This window comes from Rhinopithecus roxellana, chromosome 5 (genome assembly GCF_007565055.1).
Source record: "Rhinopithecus roxellana isolate Shanxi Qingling chromosome 5, ASM756505v1, whole genome shotgun sequence".
NCBI classification, from domain to species: Eukaryota; Metazoa; Chordata; class Mammalia; order Primates; family Cercopithecidae; genus Rhinopithecus; species Rhinopithecus roxellana.
The window spans coordinates 92667222-92687762 of record NC_044553.1 but is presented as its reverse complement, the minus strand read 5'-3'; the positions used below and the strand labels follow the sequence as shown (position 1 = coordinate 92687762).

At 33.3% G+C, this 20541-nt stretch overlaps 1 protein-coding gene across 1 annotated transcript in view; it reads right to left on the bottom strand.

Moving 5' to 3' along the window:
- C5H14orf39 (chromosome 5 C14orf39 homolog) overlaps positions 1 to 20541 on the bottom strand; it is a 540151-nt gene that overhangs the window by 511378 nt on the left and 8232 nt on the right. Inside the window, exons 6-13 of the mRNA XM_010363120.1 lie at positions 17291 to 17478; positions 17155 to 17197; positions 15248 to 15368; positions 14213 to 14304; positions 12663 to 12790; positions 11726 to 11802; positions 6961 to 7046; positions 6807 to 6865 (exon numbers count right to left, since the gene is read on the bottom strand). Coding sequence (XP_010361422.1) covers positions 6807 to 6865; positions 6961 to 7046; positions 11726 to 11802; positions 12663 to 12790; positions 14213 to 14304; positions 15248 to 15368; positions 17155 to 17197; positions 17291 to 17478 — 794 coding nt within the window. The remainder of the gene's footprint in view (positions 1 to 6806; positions 6866 to 6960; positions 7047 to 11725; positions 11803 to 12662; positions 12791 to 14212; positions 14305 to 15247; positions 15369 to 17154; positions 17198 to 17290; positions 17479 to 20541) is intronic.

Below are 20541 nucleotides of genomic sequence, written 5' to 3'. Positions count from 1 at the left end.
GTCTAGAGCCATTTGAAATAGCTAATATTTAGCTGTTTTAACCTGCAAAAATGGCAAGTTCATATGGTTCAACATAATACATACAGATAAGAGAATAAAAAATATGAACAGTTTAACAAACAAAATTATAAAGAGAATACCCATGTCTCTTTACCCAGGTAAAGAAATCCAACATCATGAGCACTCTAAAAGGTTTCACATTCACCAAGTCTTGCTCCTCAGAGGTAATCACTATCCTGACTTTTGTGACAATCATTTCCTTAGTTTGCTTTTAATATAGCCTATTTTTCCTGTTTTAAATGTGATATAATAACATATGTATGCTCTTATGTTTTGGTTTTTTGTTTTGCATATGCTTGTAAGATGCATCCATATTATTGCACAAAGACACAGTTCTCTTATTTTTACTGATGTAAAGTATTTCATTGCACAAACACAATATATCTATCCATTCTATTGCAAATGGATATTTGAAGTGTTTCTGCTTTCATGTACAATCAATGATATTATGAACATTCTTTTACATATATCCTTGCATGTATGTACTTCTATTTCTCTAGTATATACCTAGGATTGGAACTATGAGGTATGGGGTATGTATATCTCTAATTTTACTAGATGCCAAATTTTTCCGAACAGTTGTACCAATTTTTTGTGGTAATCTGTCATTCTGAATTACTCCAGGAAATCATTCAATATCACCAGACAAAATGATTAGCTCCAATTATAATTTAGGTATGGTCTCAATATGTAGTCATTTATTAATGGAGTTCCCACCAATAGTTTATGAGAATTCCTATTGTCCTACATTCTCCTACTTAGTGTTGTTAGACTTTTTGAATTTTGCTAACCTGGTGGATGTGTAATGATACCTCACTGTAGTTTTATTTTGAGTTACCTGATTTTCATACGTTTATCTGCCACAAAAGGTTCTCTTTTCTAAAGTGTATACTTTCATACTTTGCACATATTTCTAATTGGGTTGTCTGCTTTTTTCTTCTTCATCTATAGAACTGCTTTACACATTTTGGAAACGACTCTTTTGAAAGTTTTATGTACTTCAAATATATTATTTGCTCTTGTACTCTTTTTATGGTATCTTTTGATAAACAGGAATTCTATATTTTAATATTGCCAAATTTCTTCATCTTTCTTTCATGATTGGACTTTTTAATGCTTGAGAAATCCTTTCCTATCTTGAAGTCATGAAGATGATTTTCTATTTGATCTTCTGAGAATTTTACACTTTTTGTCTCTTACATTTAAGTCATAAGTATTATTTTTACCACATATTAATTTCTTCAAAAGCTGGGTTTGAAAATTATTGAAAAAAAAATTTTAATTTCAAAATAATTATATTCATTCTTGGGTATGAAGCCTCACTATACATGCTCCACAGCAGGTAGGGCTATGTGAGATATGTGCATTTCCCCATATTCCTAGAGATTGGCTATTCCTCCTTGTCAAACACTCTGTCAGCTTGGCATATACAGATTATAAACAGGTGAAACAGATCACCTGCACAGGTAATATATAATTTTTTTCTCTCAGAAGGAGCATCTTTGTGGATTAAGCATACTGTGTTGGGTGAATCCTATACTGAGTGTGACAAAAAGACTCATAGTATATTAAATGAACATTCTAAATATACATCCATTTCATGCTATCAGAATAAGGCATTTTTAAAACTTCAAAACAAAAGTCAGTTATGAGACAAAAAGAGATATAGACTTTTATATACTTTAATAGAGCAATTGTTATGCATTACTAGTTTACAAAAAAATATATCCGTGTGGCATATGTTATATATACATTCACCATTATGTTAATATACATATACATACATGTATACACATGTGTATGTATATACATACAGAGAATTAGTTCATATTTTCAAGGGTGTGTCAAAGTTAGAAAAGCTAGATGACTTGGGGATGATAAACTCATATATATATCCTGTGATCCTTCAGTAACTTTATTCAAAGAAAATAGTCCAAAGTTTTAAAAGATTAATGTAAAAGAATATGGAGGCATTATTTATAATAGCAAAAAAACTGAAAAAAAAAAAACCAAAATATTCCATGTGAAAGAATGACTAAATAAATTACGGCATATCCATACAATGGAACATTATACAATCATTACAAATAAAATCTATTTACTGACATAGAGAAATAACCTAAATAGTATATCAAGTGGGAAAAAAGAATAAAAAATTATGTATATAATATGATTCAAACTTGGAGGAAAAAAGAATAAAAATGCATAGAAAAAACAGTATACGCCAGTATTTATGATGTTCAGTTATGTCTGAGTGATGATATTTTTGTTTTCTTTATATCTTTTTTTGTTTTCCAAATATTCTTTTGTTTTTATATACTTTAAGTTCTAGGGTACATGTGCACAACGTGCAGGTTTGTTACATATGCATACATGTGCCATGTAGGTGTGCTGCACCCATTAACTCATCATTTACATTAGGTATATCTCCTAATGCTATCCCTCCCCCCACCCCCTCCCCACAATAGGCCCCAGTGTGTGATGTTCCTCTTCCTGTGTCCAAGTGATCTCATTGTTCAATTCCCGCCTATGAGTGAGAACATGCGGTGTCTGGTTTTCTGTTCTTGCGATAGTTTGCTGAGAATGATGGCTTCCAGCTTCATCCGTGTCCCAACAAAGGACACAAACTCATCCTTTTTTATGGCTGCATAGTATTCCACGGTGTATATGTACCACATTTTCTTTATCCAGTCTGTCAGTGATGGACATTTGGGTTGATTCCAAGCCTTTGCTATTGTGAATAGTGCCGCAATAAACATACGTGTGCATGTGTCTTTATAGCAGCATGATTTATAATCCTTTGGGTATATGCCCAGTAATGGGATGGCTGGGTCAAATGCTATTTCTAGTTCTAGATCCTTGAGGAATCGCCACACTGTCTTCCACAATGGTTGAACTAGTTTACAATCCCACCAACACTGTTAAAGTGTTCCTATTTCTCCACATCCTCTCCAGGACCTGTTGTTTCCTGACTTTTTCATGATTGCCATTCTAACTGGTGTGAGATGGTATCTCATTGTGGTTTTGATTTGCATTTCTCTGATGGTGAGTGATGATGAGCATTTTTTCATGTGTCTGTTGGTTGTATAAATGTCTTCTTTTGAGAATTGTCTCTTCATATCCTTTGCCCACTTTTTGATGGGGTTGTTTGTTTTTTTCTTGTAAATTTGTTTGGGTTCCTTGTAGGTTCTGGATGAGTCAGATGAGTAGATTTGCAGATGAGTAGATTGCAAAAATTTTCTCCCATTCTGTAGGTTGCCCATTCACTCTGATGGTAGTTTCTTTTGCTGTGCAGAAGCTCTTTAGTTTAATTAGATCCCATTTGTCAATTTTGGCTTTTGTTGCCGTTACTTTTGGTGTTTTAGACATGAAGACCTTGCCCATGCCTATGTCCTGAATGGTATTACCTCGGTTTTCCTCTAGAGTTTTTATGGTTTTAGGTCTAACATTTAAGTCTCTAATCCATCTTGAATTAATCTTCGTATAAGGAATAAGGAAAGGATCCAGTTTCAGCTTTCTACTTATGTCTAGCCAATTTTCCCAGTACCATTTATTAAATAGGGAATTGTTTCTCCCTTTCTTGTTTTTGTCAGGTTTGTCAAATATCAGATGGCTGTAGACATAGGGTATTATTTCTGAGGGCCCTGTTCTGTTCCACTGGTCTATACCTCTGTTTTGGTACCAGTACCATGCTGTTTTGGTTACTGTTGCCTTGTAGTATAGTTTGAAGTCAGGTAGCATGATGCCTCCAGCTTTGTTCTTTTGGCTTAGGATTGTCTTGGCAATGCAGGCTGTTTTTTGGTTCCATGTGAACTTTAAAGCAGTTTTTTCCAATTATGTGAAGAAAGTCATTGGTAGCTTAATGGGGATGGCATTGAAGCCATAAATTACCTTGGGCAGTATGGCCATTTTCACAACATTGATTCTTCCTATCCATGAGTATCGTATGTTCTTCCATTTGTTTATGTCTTCTTTTATTTCACTGAGCAGTGGTTTGTAGTTCTCCTTGAAGAGGTCCTTCACATCCTTTGTAAGTTGAATTCCTAGGTATTTTATTCTCTTTGTAGCAATTGTGAATGTGAGTTCATTCATGATTTGACTCTCTGTTTGGCTGTTATTGGTGTATAAGAATGCTTGTGGTTTTTGCGCTTTGATTTTGTATCCTGAGACTTTGCTGAAGTTGCTTGTTAGCTTAAGGAGATTTTGGGCTGAGATGATGGGGTTTTCTAAATATACAATCATGTCATCTGCAAACGGGACAATTTGACTTCTTCTTTTCCTAATTGAATGCCCTTTATTTCTTTCTCTTGCCTGATTGCCCTGGCCAGAACTTCCAACACTATGTTGAATAGGAGTGGTGAGAGAGGGCATCCTCATCTTGTGCCAGTTTTCAAAGGGAATGCTTCCAGTTTTTGCCCATTCAGTATGATATTGGCTGTGGGTTTGTCATAAATAGCTCTTATTATTTTGAGATACGTTCCATCAATACCTAGTTTATTGAGAGTTTTTCATGAAGGGGTGTTGAATTTTGTCAAAGGCCTTTTCTGCATCTATTGAGATAATCATGTGGTTTTTGTCATTGGTTCTGTTTATATGCTGGATTACATTTATTGATTTGCGTATGTTGAACCAGCCTTGCATCCCAGGGATGAAGCCCACTTGATCATGGTGGATAAGCTTTTTGATGTGCTGCTGGATTCGGTTTGCCAGTATTTTATTGATGATTTTTGCATTGATGTTCATCAGGGATGTTGGTCTAAAATTCTCTTTTTTTGTTGTGTCTCTGCCAGGTTTTGGTATCAGGACGATGTTGGCCTCATAAAATGAGTGAGGGAGGATTCCCTCTTTTTCTATTGATTGGAATAGTTTCAGAAGGAATGGTACCAGCTCCTCCTTGTACCTCTGGTAGAATTCGGCTGTGAATCTGGTCGTGGACTTTTTCTGGCTGGTAGGCTGTTAATTATTGCCTCAATTTCAGAGCCTGCTATTGGTCTATTCAAGGATTTAACTTCTTCCTGGTTTAGTCTTGGGAGAGTATATGTGTCCAGGAATTTATCCATTTCTTCTGGGTTTTCTAGTTTATTTGTGTAGAGGGTTTATAGTATTCTCTGATGGTAGTTTGTATTTCTGTGGGGTCGGTGGTGATATCCCCCTTATTTTTTATTGTGTCTATTTGATTCTTCTCTCTTTTCTTCTTTATTAGTCTTGCTAGCAGTCTATCAATTTTGTCGATCTTTTAAAAAAACCAGCTCTTGGATTCATTGATTTTTGAAGGGTTTTTGTGTCTCTATCTCCTTCAGTTTTGCTCTGATCTTAGTTATTTCTTGCCTTCTGCTAGCTTTTGAATGTGTTTGCTCTTGCTTCTCCAGTTCCTTTAATTGCGATGTTAGAGTGTCAATTTTAGATCTTTCCTGCTTTCTCTTGTGGGCATTTAGTGCTATAAATTTCCCTCTATACACTGCTTTAAATGTGTCACAGAGATTCCCTCTACACACTGCTTTAAATGTGTATCTTTGTTCTCATTGGTTTCAAAGAACATCTTTATTTCTGCCTTCATTTCGTTATGTACACAGTAGTCATTCAGGAGCAGGTTGTTCAGTTTCCATATAGTTGAATGGTTTTGATTGAGTTTCTTAGTCCTGAGTTCTAGTTTGATTGCACTGTGGTCTGAGAGACAGTTTGTTATAATTTCTGTTCTTTTACATTTGCTAAGGAGTGCTTTACTTCCAACTATGTGGTCAATTTTGGAATAAGTGCGATGTGGTGCTGAGAAGAATGTATATTCTGTTGATTTGGGGTGGAGAGTTCTACAGATGTCTATTAGGTCCACTTGGTGCAGAGTTGAGTTCAATTCCTTGATATCCTTGTTAACTTTCTGTCTTGTTGATCTGTCTAATGTTGACAGTGGGGTGTTAAAGTCTCCCATTATCATTGTGTGGGAGTCTAAGTCTCTTTTAAGTCTCTAAGGACTTGCTTTATGAATCTGGATGCTCCTGTATTGGGTGCATATATATTTTAGACAGTTAGCTCTTCTTGTTGAATTGATCCCTTTACCATTATGTAATGGTCTTGTCTCTTTTGATGTTTGTTGGTTTAAAGTCTGTTTTATCAGAGACTAGGATTACAACCCATGCCTTTTTTTGTTTTCCATTTGCTTGGTAGATCTTCCTCCATCTCTTTATTTTGAGCCTATGTGTGTCTCTGCATGTGAGATGGGTCTCCTGAATACAGCAAACTGATGGGTCTTGAGTCTTTATCCAATTTGCCAGTCTGTGTCTTTCAATTGGACCATTTAGTCCATTTACATTTAAGGTTAATATTGTTATGTGTGAACTTGATCCTGTCATTATGATATTAGCTGGTTATTTTGCATGTTAATTGATGCAGTTTCTTCCTAGCATTGATGGTCTTTACATTTTGGCATGTTTTTGTAATGGCTAGTACCAGTTGTTCCTTTCCATGTTTAGTGCTTCCTTCAGGATCTCTTGTAGGGCAGGCCTGGTGGTGACAAAATCTCTAAGCATTTGCTTGTCTGTAAAGGATTTTATGTCTCCTTCACTTGTTTTCATAATATTCTACAATAAAATGTATTTGTTTTATATTTAGGGAAGATGTATTTTAAAGCCTGGCATGCATGGTCAGTCAACCAGAGATGCAAATAATGCCAACAATTTATTTGACTAATATAAAAGCCTGATATAATTTGTTACCCCTACTTCTTAGAAAAAAATATAAACGGCAAATACCTTTATCTCCTTTTTCAAACCACTGATTGGAATTTGATTGTTTCTGTGGAGTTAACAATCTAAAATAGAATAAATATAATTTTTGTATTTTTTCTGAGTTGATATCCATAAATTATTTCAGAGGTTAAAGCATTTTCTTTTTTTTAAAAGTTACCTGACTTGCATAAACTTTTGTGAACTTTTGATAGCCGTAATATGTGAACATTTTGAATGGTTATCCACAGCAGAGTCATTAAATATCTGAAAGAAAGAAATTAAGCATCTGACTTGGCTATATAAAGCAATAAAAAATTTTTTCCTTGTCATAGCAACTCAGAACTCTCATTTTGTTAGCATTTCATCCTTACCATCATTACCATCATTATCAACATCAACAACTACACACATTAACTGAAACCACTACATACAAAACATTAAGTCAAATGCTGAGAAACAAAAAAGTTTAAGAATTTAATGTTTTTGACAAGTATAGTAATGATCTTTGTAGTATTTCTGTATTTAAGATAAGCCTTTTAAAATTTATACCACCCATATTCATGACTCATCAACTAAATCTTACCATTTTCTCAATTGATTATCTGATTTCTGTGTCCCTCCATTCTCTATTAACTCTCAAATTTAACACAGGAAAGCAAAACAATAGAGTAAAAGATTAAAAGCTGAAACTTTCCTTTTTATATACATATAAAAGAGCTATTATTCCATTTTAACCTTTAATTGTTTAATATTAATATCTAGCTGGGAGTGGTGATTCATGCCTGTAATCTCAATACTTTCAGGGACTGAGGCCAGAGGATCACTTGAGCACCAGGAGTTCAAGACCAGCCTGTACAACATAGCGAGACCCCATCTCTACAAAAAATTTAAAAATTAGCTGAATTTGGTAGCCTGATGTCCTAGTTACTGGCAGTGGGGGGAGCAAGGGTGGGATTGAGGTGGGACGATCCATCGAGCCCAGGATTTCAAGGCTACAGTGAGCCATGATCATGCCACTACACTCCAACCTGGAAGTGACACAGCAAGACTTTGTCTCAAAAACAAATTGTTTAATATTAATATCTAAACCATTGTTTTATTAATGTTTGTTTCAAGCCTTTTGTTCTCCTTGAATCACTCATTTTAAAGAGTCCCTGCTTTTTGTTATTTGACTCAAAATGAAAATATAGTTTTAACAGAAAAGTTTATCTCATTTATTTTTGCTGTAACAGACACTGATCTTAATTCTGTCATCTTTCTGTGCTCTTCAACTGTAAGAAAAAGTGTCAACCTCCTTTAAAGAACAAGTGATGCTACTGTTTTGATGTATGCTTTAAACCAAGCTTGTTCAACCTACGGCCTGCAGGCTGCATGAGTTCCAAAACGGCTCTGACTGCAGCCCAATACAAATTTGTAAACTTTCTTAAAACATGAGATTTTTTTCAAGGTTTTATTTTATTTATTTATTTTTTAGCTCATCAGCTATTGTTAGTGTTAGTGTATTTTATGTGTGGCCCAATACAATTCTCTTTTTCCAGTGTGGCCCAGGCAAGTCAAAAGATTGGACACACCTGCAAGGAGAATACATGTCTGTATATGTCTCCTGGTACAAATACCTGTATAAATATTTCAAATATTTGTTTCCAGTAGATGTCAAGTAGTAGAACTGCTAACTATATACATTTTTATTTGTAATAAATTTATATTGTGAATCAGTCCTCCAAAGTGGTTGTACCAAATTACACTTCCACTATTCTTGACCTCACTAAATATTACCAAGCAAATATTTTAAGTCTGCTAACCTGATAGGTAAAGCCAGAGATTTCAATGGTTTAATTTGCATTTCCCTGTACTGCTGGGGTCTGGCATCTTGTTATGTTTAGTGATCCTTTGGCTTTCCTTTTTTATAAACTACCTTCTTATTTTTTGTCCATTTTTATTATCTCTTTATTAATTTGTAAGAGTTATTATGTACTTCTTTATATAGTATACATTGTGGATACCAATATTTTGCTCATTTTGTTATTCTCTTTTAACTTTGTTAGTGTCTTTTGTCACATATAAGTTTTTATTTTTATGTAGTCTGTTGATCACTTTGTCTTTTTCCTTCACCACACTGTTATAATTACTATGTTTTGATAATATTTACAAATGTTTCGTGTGATGGAAATATTCTGGAATTAGAGTGATAATGATTACACAACCTTATGATATACTAAAAACCACTAAATCTACACTTTTAAGTGATAACTTTCATGGTATATGAATTATACCTCAAGGAAAGAAGAAAAATAACGGACATTTTGACATATGGCCATACAGATCCCCCTCTTTATCTTGCTAGTTTTTTTGGGGAGGGCTATCTTTGTGTTTGACTTGTATTTTTTAAATTATAGTAAGTAAAAATAGCAACTTTCTAGAATTCATTGAGATATACTGTTTATTCTAGTAATGGGTCAATTTTCGTTAATATTGCAAATAAAAACTTAACTGTATTCTGTGTATGTTGAGCACAAAGTTTGCTAATTCTGCTATTCAGATTCCCTAAATTCTTATTTATTTTTCACCCATTTGATTTACCTCTGTGGCAGAAACTGCCATTTGCCTGTCTTATCCAAAATCTAATTTCTCCTTGTGTTCTACTTTAAAAACCAAAGAAACAAACAAAAAACCCTGTTTCCCAACCTGTTCTGCAGATAGAGGTACCCAAGTGACCAAGTTCTGGCCAATGAAATGATATCATAAATTGTTTACGGAGCTTCTAGGAAAAATCCTTAAAAATGGGGCTGACTCAGCTGACCCTTCTCCGCTTTTTCTTTCCTGCCTGGAAGGCAGATATGATGGCAAATTTACATAGTTACCTTCTGACCATGAAGTGACCTAAAGGTAAAAGCATAGCATGAAAAATTACAGGAAAAAAAAAACATAGATGAAGCTTGAGAAATAACGACATTGTTGAGATGATGCTATCAGTCCTGAATCTGAATCACCTACTTTAGAATTTTATGGCAAGTAAGAGAAAAATTCACGTTTATCTTGTTTAAGATGCTATTATTTCACTGGTTTGGTTTTATATTGTTTCACATATAGCCAAACTCAACTCCTAAACTCACAATCAGTACCTTTTTTTGAGAGACTATATTAAGCTTCTTGTTTTAACTGTGTATTTAACCATTTCTTTGAAAGTCTGTTGCCAGGCGCGGTGGCTCAAGCCTGTAATCCCAGCACTTTGGGAGGCCGAGACGGGCGGATCACGAGGTCAGGAGATCAAGACCATCCTGGCTAACCCGGTGAAACCCCGTCTCTACTAAAAAATGCAAAAAACTAGCCGGGCGAGGTGGCAGGCGCCTGTAGTCCCAGCTACTCGGGAGGCTGAGGCAGGAGAATGGCGTAAACCTGGGAGGTGGAGCTTGCAGTGAGCTGAGATCCGGCCACTGCACTCCAGCCTGGGCGACAGAGTGAGACTCTGTCTCAAAAAAAAAAAAAAAGAAAGTCTGTCGAATTCGGCTTTACATATTCTGAAACTTGAAATAATTTAGCACATTGTGGTTTTTATAATTTCTTGGTAAATTGTTCTTTTTAAAAATATGAAATCTATTTACCCCATTAATGCTTTTCACCCTGAACTCTATTTCATACAACATTGTTACATCTGCCTTGTTTTTGTTTGCATTTGCCTGATATATTTTCTTTTTTTTCAGTCTCAATGTCAAGTTGTTTCTGCTCTTCTGCTTTAATAGCATATACCCGTATTTTGTTTATATATCCCATAGAAGTAATTCTGTCTTTTAATAGGGGTTTAACTCAGTCACATTTTTGTGGTTACTAATTTGTTCAGAACTATTTCTGGCACCTTATTCGTTTTCTATTTACAATGCTTTCTAGCTGTTTTATTTTTACCCCCATTACTGTCTTTTGTTGGACTAATTAATTTTGTTTTATCTATTTTATTCTACTTTTTTAAAACTAACACATTCCATTTCTCTTCTGGTGGTTACCCTTAAATGTTTAATATATATGCATAAATTTACATTTTTCCAACAATGTATGGAGTTCATCAGTGTTCATATCTTCTCCCTACCTCTATCCTTAAATAAAAAATAGAACCCTAGTAAACTTATTTTTCTCATTTATTTTTCCACCTTCATCCCATATTGACATCATCTGGAATTTCAGTACCAGATTTAAAAATTTTTTAAAGTTATACATATTTACACTTGAGTTTCACTAATTACTTTGGTCACCATTACCAGTGTAAGAACAATTATATTTTTCATTGAGGCTTTCCCTCTGGACTATTTTCAGGAAGAATGGGGAAAGATAAAAAAGTGTGCCAGCAGCAGTTAGCTCTCTGGGTGGTATGCTTCTTATGCTTCATGGGCATCAAGAACCACCCAGGGGACCTGCCTATCTCTCTCACCCAAACTTCCATATTCACTGCTTCCACCTGGAGACAGTCATTCCACTGCTGATGCCTGGCCAAAGATACAGTGGATGTAAGATGAACAGGGGGTTAAGTAAACTAACTATGACTGAGGTAACGCAACCAATTACCTTACTCATCGTCCATATACCTTTATCTTGTGGAACAGTATTATCCTATGCATGTCCTGGGCAATAATTTCCCTCTTCAATCCAATCCTGCTATTTTTCCTTCAGGGATTTCTCAGTTTTGGGTCTACTATGTACAGGGCTTGGTATTTTAAAATATCTTTTTCTATTATTTTTAGGAATAAGGGGACAAGTTACAGTATACAATCAGAATGCCATACTGAAACACCTTTAAATTTTTAGACCTTGAGTTTGCACTAATGGCTGATTTAATAAGTTTATAACACACACACACACACACACACCCATCTGTGTCTTAAGGGTAGTATATTCATTATTACATTTAATGCAAGCAGGTATTTAATTTATACTACTAAAAAAGAGATACCTACCTGTGTATCATTTTCTTTTTGTCTGAAGTCAATATTGGCAAGCTTTGACTGATTCACAGAACTTTCTTCTTTTATATCTAGATTATTAAACAGTACTACTTTAAAATCAATTCTGGAAACAGAATCAAGTATCTTCCCCAACATTTAACCTAAACTTGTAATTTAGAAAATCAAATCTACATGAATATTTAGTTTAAATTAAAATATGGAATTATGAAATTATTTTAATACTCTTAATTCCTTACTATATAATAGCTTTACAATAACTATGAAGATGAAATGACAAAAGACCAATTGACAAAACTGTACCTTTATAATGGGTTACCAAAGAAGACAGAGTGGTTGAGGAGACAAAGAAATCAGCCTATGTGGTTAGTCTAATATAATGTATTAGGTTGGCGCAAAAGTAATCATGGTTTTTGCCATCACTTTTAATGCCAAAACTGTTAGGTAATGGCAAATGCCGTTAAATTTTAATTAAAAGCAATGGCAAAAACTGTGACTACTTTTGCACCAACCTAATAGTTCATTTAATCTGCAGAGCCACTGAATGAAACTTGACTCAAATATCTCAGTGACTAAGTTACAGATAATATTAGCATAAGTCTTTTACCTGCCTAAGTCACACATATTGATAGTCAACTCCTCAAATGAAAAATACGTAATTTTTCATCCTCCTCTAATAGCTGTGCAACCAGGCCAGACACTTTTTTTGAAAATTATTGTGTGAATAATTCCTTTCTCAGGAGAAAAAAGTTAGGTATAGAAGACACATTTTGTTTGCTCTCAGAAAGATTCAAAGCAGCACTTTCTTGAGTTTATAGGTCCCCAGTATTGTTTTTGCTTACACCAAATGATAAATAAAATTGCTTCCTTTTATTTCTTCTGTGTGTTTGCAAAAAAAATTATGTTTTTGAATAACAAACAGATACTATACCTGCAACTCTTGGTTCTGAAGAATGCATCTTTATTGGTCTTACTAATTTCTGAGATTCATAAGGAAGAAATAATTGACTGCTTTGAGTTTTATTAAATGCAAGTACATGTTCATCTTTTTCAAAAATTCTAAAGAGAAAGGTGAATTACATTAAATATTAGATAAGTTAAAATTAACATATTTTAAAACTAGGAGGCATATTTAGATACTATACAATAAAAACCACTCATTTTGCAGATAATAAAACTGAGTTCCAAAGAATTTAATCGACTTGCCCAAAATGACTGAATTACTTAGTAGTGGTGTCAGAGCAAAAACACACTTCCCCTAATTAAGTTCAGTGCTCTTCCCAATATAGTCCACTCTTGTTTTTAAAATATAATCATTGAAAAAGACTTTCTACACATGTCAAAAACATTTTAAGCCAAAACTTGTAACTACAAATAGCATGCTTCAGATTTCATGGTACTTCAAACTTTAAAAGACATATTCAGAAATAAATCAACCAACATGAATACAGAAATTGTTAAAACAGTATTATAATCATAAATGGGTCTTTTAAGTTTTTTACTGAAGGAATAGTTTTCACTAAATATTACCTAAATCAAAGAAATAGAATAAACACTGTCAGAATATATATTGAGTTAAAAATGACTAAATATTTATATGTTTCTGTCAATATATGGAATTTTTCTTAAAGGCGGTCAATAAAGTAAAATTCTGTCTATTTACATATTTTTTCAATTAACTTCATTATAAAATTAAAGACATACTTGCATTGAATGTGGTACATGGGAGTGGAGGAATCAAGAAAATAACACATCCAAAAAAGTAGGATCAGGGAAATTAACCTGACAGAAGAGTGTGTTGAAAAATCAGATGAAGGGCCATGGAACTTGAGTAAAGGAGTTTTAGAAGAATGAAAAAGGATTAAGTAGGAGGGAAAAATAAAAGTTGATCAGAAATAGCAATAGTAATACTTCTATTTTTCTGTCATATGATAACAGGCAGATCCCATCTTTTTTTTTTTTTTTTTTTTTTTTTTTTTTTTTGCCTCTATCACTGATCTCTATTTTATCACCATTAAAACAAAAGACAAGGAAATATGATGTCACACATTTAGCAGCATGCTTTGACTCATCTTCACTCTATAGCAAAGGAAGAACTGGTCAAGGTGGACAGGGTGATAAAAAAGTAAATACCTTGCTATTCCCACTATTGTTTCTGTTTTACTCCTATTGCTGGCCCATCATGGAAAACAGTGGATGACTTATACAACTGACAGGTTCTAGAACAGCAGATTTGCTGCTGCTACTCTATTTCTCTTTACACATCATCCTCAGCCTTACTAAATAACAAGCAGATTTTAGTATTAGTTCATAATATTTAAGTTAATAATATTTTTCATAAGAAATTAATAGAAAATAGCCTGCACAACAAAATTTACCGATACTGTGTAAATATTAGTGGTTTGGGATGGAATATAGAATCAAACTTTTAGATGCAAAATATCTGTTCACATAAAATCTAATTTTAAAGGTTACCTATACCTTTCTTTCAGTTCTTTTCTGTTTTCTGTATTTTTGTTCTTTTCTTCCAGAGTTTCTGAAAGAGCCTTAGTTTCATAATGCCTAGATATCTGCTAAAAAGACAAATGGGAACGCAAAACAAAATAATTATTTGCAAAGCAGTAAAAAAGATATGCTTTATCTTATGTTTTTCTATATAATCATAAGATTCATATTTTGATAGTATCTACTATCGTCTATTTACAGTTATTAAAACAAAAAAACAAAATTAACAATAAATCACACCCTTTTAACTTTTCCTTACAATTCCATTGGCAAATGTAGATTTTAACGAACTCCAATCTTTTTAAAAACAGATAGTCATAAGCAAAGTAGACATTGATTCCTTACATAAGGACACAGTTACCACATATTTTAAAGGAAATGGCATCTACTTTCTTCTGTTTACTAAAATGATATTACTGTTATTTGGTACCTCATAGTTAATGAATGATAAGAATACAATATTTAACAGAATTTTCAAACATTTAGAAAATCAGGTATTCAAATTTTTCTCAGAATTTGGAAGCGACTTTGATGGGTTATCATACCTATGTAAATAAAAGCCACAATTTCGTGGATGGCATCCAAACGTATCCAAGAAAAAAAAAATTTTTTTTGAGACGGAAAAGGCTACACTAGTTCTAGCCTAGCTCGCTAAAGATTATAGTCATGTATTTTTCAAGTTTAAATTCTTTATTTACTGCCTTCTAAAAAAACCCTAGCGTAGATCTTTTAATGCCTTTAAAATCCTGTTATTATGTTGCATCTTATTCCTTCCTCATGTTCTCTCCTCAGACCTCAAAGAAAGCTAAACTATTCCCCAAAACTCAAGTTTAATATATTCAGTACCTAAAATACCTTTTGGCTCCAAAGGTAATCTGAGGCAAATAAATTATCTTAAACCTTTCTCCATATTAGGCTGTCTTAAAAATAGCTCTTCTAAAACTGTCAACTAACATACCATTATATTTATACATTAATACACATATTAGAAATATATAACAAAATACATACCTGGTTTAAATAATTAATTTCTATTTCCATTTCATCTACTTCTTTCTTCAATTCAGATGAACTTTTGGTAAAACTGCTGGCATTTTTAAGAATATCTTGGGTTTTACATCTCAGATTAACACTTCTTAAGTTAAGGAACTATGTCATGTAAGTAAATTTTACATTTATAATGTATGTACCATATCAGAAATGATTAATATTATGTGACATCATTTATATGTACGTTCCATATAAACAGTAAGCAATATTAAAAACAGTATCTGAAAACAGGAGAATAACATAAACATTTGGCAGACTAACAAAGATAATTTAGTGTTTATGTTATATATTGAGCTTAAAAATAACATTTAATACAAAATATTTGTTAGGATTATTTGAATTAAGTATTTTCACAGGGAAGTCTTTTTTTTTTTTTTTTTTTTTTTTTTTGCTTTTTAAATCAAAGTTCATTGTGTCACTTGCCGTAACTAATAAAACATAATTCAGGCCCAAATTTAACTTTTTATGTGCTTCCATTATTTATTTGTTCAAAGACAGTATTAAAAATCTACCCATTTCAAGCCAACAACAGTATGCTGGACAAAAACAAAATCGACCAAATTTCCCTTTTCTTGCTCTGCAAGGCTCATCAGTGTACCCTACAGAACTCAAAAGAGAGGCAGATCTTCAATTTGGAATTTCTACTTGAACTGGATTTGTGCCCAATTTCAAGTAAAAAATCCTCAGCTATTAATAGACATTCCACATGGTTATTAGCTAATACAATGTCCTAAATTACAATCCATTTAGGAGAATTTGAAAATGATAGACTAGTGACAGTTAACAAGAATTCCAGAGAAAATTAATCAGGGCTTTCCTATTCTGCCTTAAAATATGTATGATTTATAAGATAGAACATAAAATTTCAGGTGAATCATGATTTATAAGTCTATTGTTATCAACTTTCCATTAAAATGTTAGATACAGATAATTGAATCCTAATCTTCAAATCTTCCTACCTCCATTCACCTCTTCCTGTTTGTCATGCAACCTTGTATCTCATCCCACTCCACATCCAACTCCCTAAACCCTTGCTACACCTTCAGCATCTACTAACTTTTGCCCCTTCCCACTGAAAAGTTAAAGCACAAATGGGCAGCAAATGAACAGCAAAAAATGAAAGAGACTAAAACCAAAGCATGGAAAACGCTAGCAGCAGAAGAGTTAAAAGGATGGTTTAGAATGAAGCAGACAGAAAGGAAGGTAGAATGCAGGGATAAAGAAGACTTAGTACAAATAGTGGAGTTACAATCTGATAGGAAAGCATATGAAGGATTGCAGAGGTTAAAAGAGGATTAAAGTTTCAAGTTCATCATCAGGGAAGATCTCTCTGACAAACAGGTGAGACTTAGACCAATTAAGAATTACTTAGGCATCTATTACAGTGGTACTGTATTAGAATTATTTGTTTACATGTCTGTCTTCCCTACTAAACTCTGAGCTTCTTGGAAGAGAGCTCTGTATCATCTTCAGTATTGCCTGGCACAAGGTAGTTTTCCAATGATAGATGAATGAATAAATGTAACTCACCTCCTTTGCACCTTCCATTGTAACAAGTAATAATCAAGCAATTTAACTGGAATTTTCTTTGGTAAGACAGACCAATATGACATTTTCATGGTTTGGTTCCTAAGATATGCCACTTAAACCCAAATACATATGCCATTTTATTCTCACCAAAGTTGCTTGCTTCTGATCACATGAATATACATGAAAATGAATCCAAGATAACCTTTAAAATGACTTTTAAAATCTTCTAATTAAACACAAAACAAATCCATGTTATTTTCACAAAGGAAACACAATAACAAAATACAAAACAATGCTTATCTAATAAAAATTATAAGTACAAATACTATTGTGGATACATGTTTAATGTCCATTTAATAAGTGATGGAAAGGGAGCAGGCACTGAAAAACAAAGTCATAGCATAAGCTGATTTATTATCTTCTTTTTGTTACAAAGATACCATAATTAAAACAAAATGACAAAAATATTAATACCTCGAAATTTCATAAAAATTGTTTCATTCATTTTTAATTGTTCAGTACATGCCAACACTCTGCTTTGAATTTCTTCATGTTCTCTTTTCTTCTCATAATATTCACACGAAAAGGGTGTTTCTGAGTATTTTAGTTGGTATTGCTTCAAAACTTCTTTATATTGACGTATATAATCATGATACATTTCTCTGTTAAAATTAAAAGAAATTATGTCTATGTAACAACAATAGATCTAAAAGCTTTGTAAATAGACTGTTAAAGTCTACTAAATTAAGTATAAAAGGCAAATCAAATGTCTTCTTATTCTTGCTTCCCTCAATATTGTCTGCCCTTCAGACTTTCCTTAACTTCACCACACTTCTCAACTTGACTCTTTTTCTTCATTATCTGAGTTATTCACTTCCTAATTCTATTCAATTTAACTCCTACTCCCACCATTTTAATGATGCTATTCTTCCCAAGGTCACCAATGATCAAATTTGTCCAACTGAATGATTTCTTTTTAGTACTGATCCTAATTAACACTGCAGAACCTGGTTCTTTGATCACTTACTCCTAGTAGAACCTCTATCCTCCCTGGCTTCTGAGTCTCTACTCTCCCCAGCTCAGCTACTTCTATAACCATATATTTTTAATCTTCAATTTTCATTAGCTAAAATTATCACATGAAGTCATGTTCTATGTGTTAGAACTCTGGCTCACCATCATGTATACCCCACAACTATTTTATGAAGAAAATTTTATCACGGTTTAGAAGAACTCCTCTAGTCCAGCTCCAGTAGTAGTGGTCGCTCATCTACTTAGGCACAAATCTTAAATGAGACAGTTAATTCTTACAAAAGGACATTAACCTTTTTTTCTTATTTGACCTGTACTCGATTCTACAAGAATCAAAATTACGATGGCCTATGGGCCAAAACTAATCTGCCACCTATTTTTGTACAGCCTATGAACTATGAATGATTTCTACAAGTTTAAATGATGGAAAAAATCAAAAGTTTATTCCATGACACATTAAAATTATATGAAATTTAAACTTCAGTGTCCATAAATAAAGTTTTATTAGATTATAGCTCATTTATTTACATATTATCTGAAATTCTCTGGTGCCATAATAGCAGAGTTGAGTAGTCATGACAGATGTTTGCCCACAAAGGTTAAAATATTAATACTTACTATCTGGTCCTTTACCGAAGTTTGCCAACTCTAATTAACAACACTGAAAATGTTAAATCCAGTTCTTTACAGAAAAATATATTCTTAAATCTTCTTTTTGCCCAATTCTTATCAAACAGTTTCAAAAAAAATCATAGAAAAATTTTTGAAAATATATGGTTCTTACATTCCTCAAGATTTTGTCATTTCTTGGATCAAAGTATACTCTATGGGGGAGTTTCTTAAAAGATACTCTGATTATCTCACCTTAGCAGATTAGGGAAGAACAAGTCTTCAAAAACTGCACACATGAGAAGAAAAGTAAGGATAACAGCCCTGTGCTGGTGAGCAGGTCTGAATCTTAAGAAAGTTTTCATTTCTTAATATTACTAAACTGTCCCCTTTAGCAAGAAAAAGCAGTTGAGCCCCAAACAAGCTCCTATTCCTCTAAATGTATATTTGCTGATTAAGACCCACTTACTATTTAATAGCTTGGGAAAAATGATACAGGGAAGAAATACCTATAAGAAAATTAAGCCTGGGTCACCAGTTCCAGGTGAGATGAACATGCCACATCCACCCTATTCATACTGTATATTCATGCTCACTCTTCTAACATACTCCATATAGAAACTCCGGCAGAGCCGGAGTCATAGTTAAAGAAGAGCCATTATTATCTCATCTATGCCAGCAATATTATTTTTCATGAACGACTTGAACAGGGTTGGGAGATGAGGAGAAACAAGCAACTGGTGCCTCTACTTCCTCCATTATCCACGAAACCAACAAATGAGTTATTTTCCATTTATAAATGCCTGGTACTAAATCATCAATTCAATTAAGCTACATGACTGGTTTAAGAAAGAAACAGACAACTGTTTTCACTTTAATACCTTCAGTTAGCTCACAGAAGTCCTCTATAACAAACACTGTGAGAGAAGTATATATTTTAACTGGTTTGCTTTAGCCTCTTACAGAATCATTTTTAAGAATTAATGTTTTATAGTCATGACTTACATTGATAGATGTTATAAGAAGCAGTTATATATACTGTGTTTGGGGCTGGGGGCAGTCACTGAAACACATTGCACAATCTCTCCTTTAGAGGACCCAGGGGAGAAATTTTTCTCAAGCCTCAGGAGAAGCCTCTACTTACCCTAAGCAATTGACCTGTTTTTTTAAATGAATATTATGAATCCCAAACTGATTATATTTCCACAATGCCTTGACTACTAGGAATTTGAAAGCTTAATTCCTGCCTGTATCTAACAAATGTGTGGGATACATAGTATGAATTTCTAACTTCATCAAAGCCTTCAATTTCCTATATTTTCCTTACTTCTCTGTAGCCTTGAATTTTTAATCTAGTTTCTTTAAACACTATCCTTTCAAGATGATTATTCAGTCAAATCATCTAAAATCCTTTTCTAAATGAAGCAGTATGTATAAATGACAACACAAGTCTCCTTCAGTGATCCCACCCTCTGCCTACCCTCTAGATGATGGTGTACTCCAGCTTTCTCCTCTTTTTGCTCCATATATTTCCATGGGCAATCTCATGTATTTCCATAATTTAAAAATGAAGTCCATATCTATAACTTTAGTCCCTGCCTTTTCTTAAGACTTGTCTTTGAATATATAGAGTATTGCATTCTAGATTTTGCACATATGTTTTTAGTTACAATATAAAAATAGATACTACTGTCATCCAATTATATTAAAAATAAAAACATTTCAACGTTTTATATTAAGTGAAATTTTAATGCTATATAATGTGTTCAAAGTCTCTTGCCTTGTTTCATTACATTCACTAATTACATTTAATCCCCAAGACAATGTGATTATACATATAATAAAGTAAATTCATACAATTATTGGTGTTTCTCTATTAGAATATAACCACTCCATTAAATCAGCAGTCTAAGATATACAAGTTTGATATAAAGTACCCTTCAAAAATCAATATCCCAAATCTGTAATAAGCTAATTCTACAGTTAACTATTCCCCCAGATGTTTGCCTAAACAGTTCACTTATAAAGACCATTAATTGATGGACTCTGCTATTATAATTGCTACTGAGAAATAGTTTATACCT